Here is a 7,002-nt window from a genome sequence, read left to right on the forward strand (position 1 = left end):
GCTTCTAGATTGGCCATTTTTGATGAGCTGGATATGCATACATATCTGTCAAATTAATGTATATTAAAAAGACAGACATTTGACTTGAATTAATATTTGATTTGATTTACATTACATTACATATGTATAACTATCATGCATGAATTCCTGCATATTTGCGTGTGCGTATATGAGGTGGGGTGGGTTAGTTGGTATGATGCATCATAGGTTGGTATGTTACTGTATGATGATGTGAATGTGATGTCACAGTCACGCGCATACCTATGTAGGCCAAATGTAGTACTCAATCATGCGCAGTAGGGAGGCATGTATGATGTACGTGCGCCGCGGCTCGGTCGTGCCCGAGTGGAATCATAGTATGAGTATTGGAATAGACAAGTGGCGACACGCTTGCATCTCGCGTGAATCTCTTCTGAGCTCGCGGCTATAGTTCCAAACATTGGAACTATCCCCATTGAGATAGAATGAGCACTTCCGCATTCCATTGTTACAATGGGAGTCAACGCGAGTGTCGCCACTCTCTTAATAGATTACTCTGGGTCGTCCGTCCTCTCTCTCCTCCAGTCCAACTCCAAGCAGCCGGCCGGGTCGTGTCCCGTTGTTTAGCTGACTAAACTTTATCCATCATGTTCAGAGCTGCCGTCCGACTCTCTGTCTCCGGCGTCCGGAGTTTAACGCGGACGCCAGGATGTCAAGGTGAACGCTTTTTAATTAATTATGTCGTCCGATTTATTTAATAAAGTTGACGTGTGGTTAGCCGGGTTAGCCCCATATGTGCCCTCTCCCTACGCTCATTCTGTAGCCTACGCTCATTCTGTAGCTACAGAATGAGCGTAGGTTGAGGGCACATATGGGGCTAACGTGTGGTGTGTGCAAGCAAATCAGAGCTCAGGCTGTCAGGACTCATGCTAGTGTTAGCATGCTAACAGTAACGTGATGGCTGCTATCATGCTACTACGTTAAATGCGTTCTACACAGGTACATTAAGCTTTGCCCGGGGTGTGCTGGTGATAGTTTGACATGGTGCTGTCGTCCCTGTGCTTGACTGTACCAGCCAATGTTCAATTTGCGATGTTGTCTTTCACGTGTGTCCTACTGTCCTTGCCATGACCCACTTGACAGGCCGGGCCCTGTGTGTGGCTAACTGGCTAGGTTACAGGTAGCAGCAGGTAGATAAACTATGTTTATTATTAGTCAAGACTAGAGCGGCAGAGCCACATGTCCTTTGCTTTAGAGATTACCGGTAGTCTAGTATGTGTTATAACAACATAGCTTGTATTGGAGCAATATAATAGTTGAACTAGAAAAAGTGCCCTTCTGGGCACAGGTCTCCACCAGGAGGATAGGACTGTGTGAGATGTTTGGCAATATGTTTATGAGTAATATAAACATGTTTTTTTTGCAACAATTTTCTTCATTTTGTTGAGGAAATGCAGAGTGCCTGGTGGCACTATAATAGGCCAATGTGAAAAGGGTGCCATTTCTTCATGCCTTTAATGGCAATTGGATGATTTGAGGCATTTTGTTCCAAAAAAGTGTTTTGCAAAAATCAACCTGTTGGTGGCGCTATAACAGGCCAATGTGAAAAGGGTTCCTCAGCCTAGTAAGAAAATGTGTGAAAGATTTCACGTAAATTGCATGCTGCGTTCATGATTTGAGGCTTTTGTTCAAAACGGGGCAATCTTGCAAACTGAAAGCCAATTATAGCCAATTAGGATGGAATATGAAATATCGGACAGATCCGACTTGAGCACATGACCATAGAGATACTGTGTAACGATTTGTGAGATTTTTGGACAGAATCTGGAGGAGTAATATCCAAAAATGTGTTTTACAAAAGTCGGCCTCCTGGTGGCGCTATAAAAGGCAGATGCGGAAAATGCAGGTCAAAGATTTGTCCTTGGCGTCTAGGGAGTGTGCATGCAACGTTTCACGCAGATCGGTGCAGTTTTAGGTAAAAAATGTGAAAAGCTGCCTCATGGTGGCGCTATAACCTTCTGGAAAATGTGGGGCAGAGGTTCATCGTTGGCATCCAGGGAGTGTGTGTGCAAAGTTTGGCATCGACCGGGTTAACGGTGCCGGAGATTAGCTGGTAACAGACGGACGGAAGGACAGACACACACACACACACACGGACGGAGTGCAAAACATACTCTCTCCCCATGCCTTCGGCCTGGTGGAGACAATAAAGTTGTCGTGTTCAACTCATACTGCAGCATATTAACCAGGTCATATCGGGGCATTGGCGAAGGGCCAACAGGAATACATTCCTAGCCGCAATTTGCAACTCTAGATTTGTTTTATAATGGGATGAATCTAGAGTTGCAATACCCTCCATTGACTCCCCACTCATCCAATTTGCTTTTGCGATCTGCTTGTATTAAACTCTCCAACATTGCAGCTCAAGGCCAAGCTTGAATTATCCTCTTTCAATCTGCCAAGCTTTTGTTTCATAAAAATCAACCCTTGTTATGACTTGTTATGACTGATCTACTATCTGTCAAGAAATTCTCTGCAGGTGATTCATTTTCTAAGTGTTGGAGTTTGGAAGCACTCGTCGAAGTCACTGAACGGTCCTGCGTACCACCCGTTTCGCATTTGCACATAATGCAGGAGGTAGCAGCGCGACCCGTTAATAAAAACGAGTGCTTCCAAACTCCAATCACCTGCAGAGAATTTCTTGACAGAAAGTAGCTCATAACATGTCTACGGTGGATTTTTATGAAACAAAAGCTTGGCAGATTGAAAGAGGATAATTCAAGCTTTCCCTACAGCTGCAATTTTGGTGAGTTTAATGGCGTTTAATACAAGCAGATCACAAAAGAAAATTGGATGAGTGGGGAGTCAATGGAGGGTATTGCAACTCTAGATTCATCCCATTATTTAAAAAAAAATCTATAGTTGCAAATTGCGGCTAATTCCTAGCAAGCTTTTACATTTCGGTCTTAAGCCCTTATTTGTAAGATTAGTTTAGCTCTGGTCCATACATTAGAGCTATGGATCAGAGCTAAGATTAGCCTACATTAGATGTCACTTTAAATTAAACTGGGCATTGTGACTTTGGATCTGTGGATTATGTCAGGATAGTCAATGGACCAAAGATATACACGTGACATGTCTGTGTTGTCTCAGTATACTCAGCCATACTTTGCCCCAGTGTGCACTGCTTGCACCTCTTATTTAGTTAACACTAGGTGCCACTGTAAGTACGTTTCAACAAATTTAAACCTTAACTTAACTGACTTGTTTATATCTTGTAGCTCCAATGGCTTTGAGGTGTTACTCACATGAGAAGCAAGAGACGGATGAAGAGTTTGATGCCCGTTGGGTAAACTATTTCAGCAAGCCAGACATTGATGCTTGGGAACTGAGAAAAGGTCTGTATGACAAATTACTGTCTGTATGAATAAGAATATATACTAGTTAGTCTACATATTACAAGCAGGTGATTTTTTGCCATTTGTGGAGTAGGGAAAGGTTGATAAAAGATGTTGATATTGTCATTTGTTTAACTGATTTCTGTGGTTCCTTCTTTCAGGAATGAACACGTTGATCGGTTATGATCTGGTACCTGAACCAAAGATTCTTGATGCAGCACTTAGAGCTTGTCGGAGGCTAGATGACTTGGCCAGTGCTATCCGAATCTTGGAAGCTGTCAAGGTGAGAGAGAAGTTATTATACATATTATTATAGATATATGGCTGTGTTATTCATTTTGTACCCATTTATTATTACGCATCATACATGGGTGGGTAGAGAGGCTGTCTGATGTCTGTCTGTCTGTCTGCCTATCTATCTAAGTTCTCAAATAGAAACTTTAATCAAATCTGAGTTCTTCAAATGTATTTATTTGTACTAAATATCAGTCAAAACCAGGGCTCCAGACCACCACTGTCCCAGAGCAGTCCAAAAATAAAATGTTTAAAGAGTGTTTGGGGGAAGTACAGTAGCCTGGCATGGCCAGGACTTTGGTGTGGAGATTTATTTCCAAGGGGCGGTTACAAACTGACTCCAACGTCACAGCAAAAAAGTCTCACTTTGAATAGTGGGCTCTGATTGGTCACCCACAACTCTGGGGTGAGGGAAATGTAATTCAAACTGCCAGATCAATCTCCCCAGGGATTTCTTTCCCCTCTGGTTTCGTCTGGTTTCCAGGCTAGAATTACAGTAATGATTGTGGACGATGCAGGTTCGATGCCAGGCCAGCAATGTGCCGATGTGTGTCCCTGAGCAAGACTCTTAATCCCTAATTAGCCCTTCATTAAGCTCCACCCACTCCACTCTACGATGGCAAGCTGTCATTCTCACCCATTGAGATGCTTGTTAAATGACAGGATTTCTCCAATAAATGATCGATCATTTCAGTAGCAAGAGCTTCAAAATGTCTAAATCTAGCCAACAAGGCCTGCAGTAGGCTATGCACTGGACAAATGTGCATGACATTATTTAAATAAACTAGAAATACGAGGAAATGTTAGAGGGAGAAACGGTATCCAACAATCAACTTTAACAGCCGTCCGTTCATGTAATGCATGGTAAGACTACAGTGATTAGTATGATTGCCATCTCCTGGGTGGGTCAGTTGTGTAACTTTCCTGACGTTAAGCAAGCTGTGTATGTGTTCAACAACACAGCCATGCAAATTGCAAAATAACATTTTGACATCGACATTGGCCAATCGCTTTTGGGTGGGGTTTAGCGAAGGGCTAATTGTTCCCAGAGCATAGAATGGCTGCTCATTGATCTTGGTGGTTATAGGATGGTTAATGCAGAGGACAAATTTCACGTATGTCCATCCATATACTGTGTAGGCTATGTAACGGTGACAAAGAAAACACTAAATTAATATTCTTAACTTGTTTTGAGGTGCCTTATAGTTTTATTTGAGGCGAGGTGACCTTTTATTGAGTTTAATAAAGGACAAATATTGTACTAAATGAGCCTGTGTCGTCTTTTACTGGGGGAGTTATGTCACAGCACAGACGACAAGCACATTCATGAAATGCGAGATGTTGATCCTTTGAAAGGAGATGGCAAGGTATCTAATATCCGCCAGAGCTTGTAGATCAGCTATTCATCTCAGGATTGTCTGCCGTTCCCAGTCTGACAGTGTGTCAAAACTGCGTACCAGTCGGGAGATTCATTCACCCTAAATGCATATTTGAACAGCTTTAATGCCGGGATTAAATTTGCGTCTTCCAGGCTAGACTGCCATGTTTGCACTGCAGCGTGTCAATCCCCATATGTCTACTCATTCCCTGTCAAGCCCAACACACACCGTCTGTGAAGCGGGTGCGCAGCGACGCGGCACAGTATTGCCGCGCAGCAACACCCACAGGACGCGCCGCGCTACCGCGCGGCTGGCCAGCCACGACCACGGATTCCCGGATGGAGGCCGTGCGGCAACGCCTGGAAAATAGAACAGCGGCGTATCGGAGCGTCAGGCGAGGCGTGAACGAGCGTCTGACGCCGCCGGTGTGGGATAGGTTTATTGAAAATAACGGAGGTGGCTGTTTTGACGCACGGCATTCAGACGGTGTGTGTTGGGCTTCAGTCTACTGTACTTAAAAAAAGAAATCTTTAAAAAAGAAATATAATTTACTGTTATTTTTTTCAGGACAAGTCAGGCCCCCACAAAGACATCTACCCATACCTGATTCAGGAACTGCGGCCAACACTAGATGAACTTGGAATCTCAACCCCTGAAGAACTGGGCATTGACAAAGTATAGGTAGGTATTCTATTTTACTACAATGTGATATTTTGTTTACTACATAGCATTATTCAGTGTTACAAATATCTCACTCAAACTGAAATTCTCTCTATCTCTTACAGTTATCAAACAGCTGTGGACACCAGATAAAAGACCACTTGGACAACCTTGTACTTAAATCTTTGCCCCGTATAATAATGTATTATATTTAATTTGGCCTTTATTTCGTTCATTTGCTTGTAAAATATTGACGGACCTAATAAAGGAGAAACTTATCTTGATTGAGTGTTGTATTAATGTTTTTTTGCAGCTAACACCTGTTCTAAAAGGTGCAGTATATGCATAAAGTAGCCTATTCTGTAGGTCACATGACGCATGTTTTGGACCTTGCAACTGTAAATAAAAGAGGGTAATAACTTATTTTGCCACCAGAGAGCAGCATTCTAGTGCGAATGTAAAAAAACAACTCCCCTGTATATCATTCTGAGATCTGTGACATGTTTTTATTTCAGGGAAAATGTATATGATGGTAATAAACATGTTGAAAAGGTAATGAGTTATAGGTTTATTATCACCATGGTACCTTTTATACAACTATTATTCAGCTTAATGTTATATTTTATGGCTGGCTGACACATTTTGGTTAGATGAAATCCTAGCCTAATTAAATGCAAATTGAATATTTGCATTTTAATTGTTAGTACATTTAATTTATCTTATTGAAATAGAATAAATATATATTTGTACTGCTGCAGTATGCATTTGGAATGGATTTTACAAACTTGGGTCATTTGAGCACAAAGTTAATATCAAAATACAGAAAGCAATTCTTTATTCATTATTTTAGAAAAGCAACTTTCTTGTCTTCCCACAAAGATTTGCTACTATCATGCCATGTTATGTCAGCACAGTAAGTTCAACACGCTATGTAGGAGATGTGTAATAACTTGTATAGTTTGACACTAAACCTGTATCGGATGAAATAATGATCAGACACGAACCGTAAAATAATCAGAAGTTCTGTTGGAAGAAATGCTGTATTGGTGCACCTCTGTTCTGTGTGGGTTTCTTAAAAGCCCCCCCCCCCCACTTCTCACGCTTTTATAAACTATTTGGAAACATACAACCGCACCCTTAAAAGCAAATTGGTTCAAGACAAAGCATTGAAACTCACCTCTTCAGACTACCTCAATCCCTAGCACTCCATTGTGTCCCTTAATTCTTGTCACCTTTTGTTTTATAGTACTAGTATTCATACTATGTATGTAGCCTATATTTGTTCACTTTTT

At 41.7% G+C, this 7,002-nt stretch overlaps 1 protein-coding gene across 1 annotated transcript; it reads left to right on the plus strand.

The window, feature by feature from the left end:
• The first annotated feature begins 471 nt into the window (after window positions 1-471).
• Window positions 472-5,994, plus strand: LOC306922928 (cytochrome c oxidase subunit 5A, mitochondrial-like). Its single transcript, XM_079500845.1, has 5 exons — window positions 472-696; window positions 3,261-3,377; window positions 3,539-3,660; window positions 5,618-5,731; window positions 5,836-5,994. The coding sequence occupies exons 1-4, from the start codon at window positions 627-629 to the stop codon at window positions 5,729-5,731; spliced, it is 423 nt and encodes a 140-aa protein (XP_079356971.1). The 5' UTR covers window positions 472-626; the 3' UTR covers window positions 5,836-5,994.
• The last annotated feature ends 1,008 nt before the right edge of the window (window positions 5,995-7,002 follow it).

This window comes from Electrona antarctica (genome assembly GCF_951216825.1).
Source record: "Electrona antarctica genome assembly, chromosome: 5".
Taxonomy (NCBI): domain Eukaryota; kingdom Metazoa; phylum Chordata; class Actinopteri; order Myctophiformes; family Myctophidae; genus Electrona; species Electrona antarctica.

Excerpts from the sequence above, each read along its gene's own strand:
- LOC306922928 (XM_079500845.1), top strand. The coding sequence starts at position 627 with ATGTTCAGAGCTGCCGTCCGACTCTCTGTCTCCGGCGTCCGGAGTTTA. Across the intron at positions 3,378-3,538 it reads TGCTTGGGAACTGAGAAAAG|GAATGAACACGTTGATCGGT; the intron begins GTCTGTATGACA and ends TCCTTCTTTCAG. Across the intron at positions 3,661-5,617 it reads GAATCTTGGAAGCTGTCAAG|GACAAGTCAGGCCCCCACAA; the intron begins GTGAGAGAGAAG and ends TATTTTTTTCAG.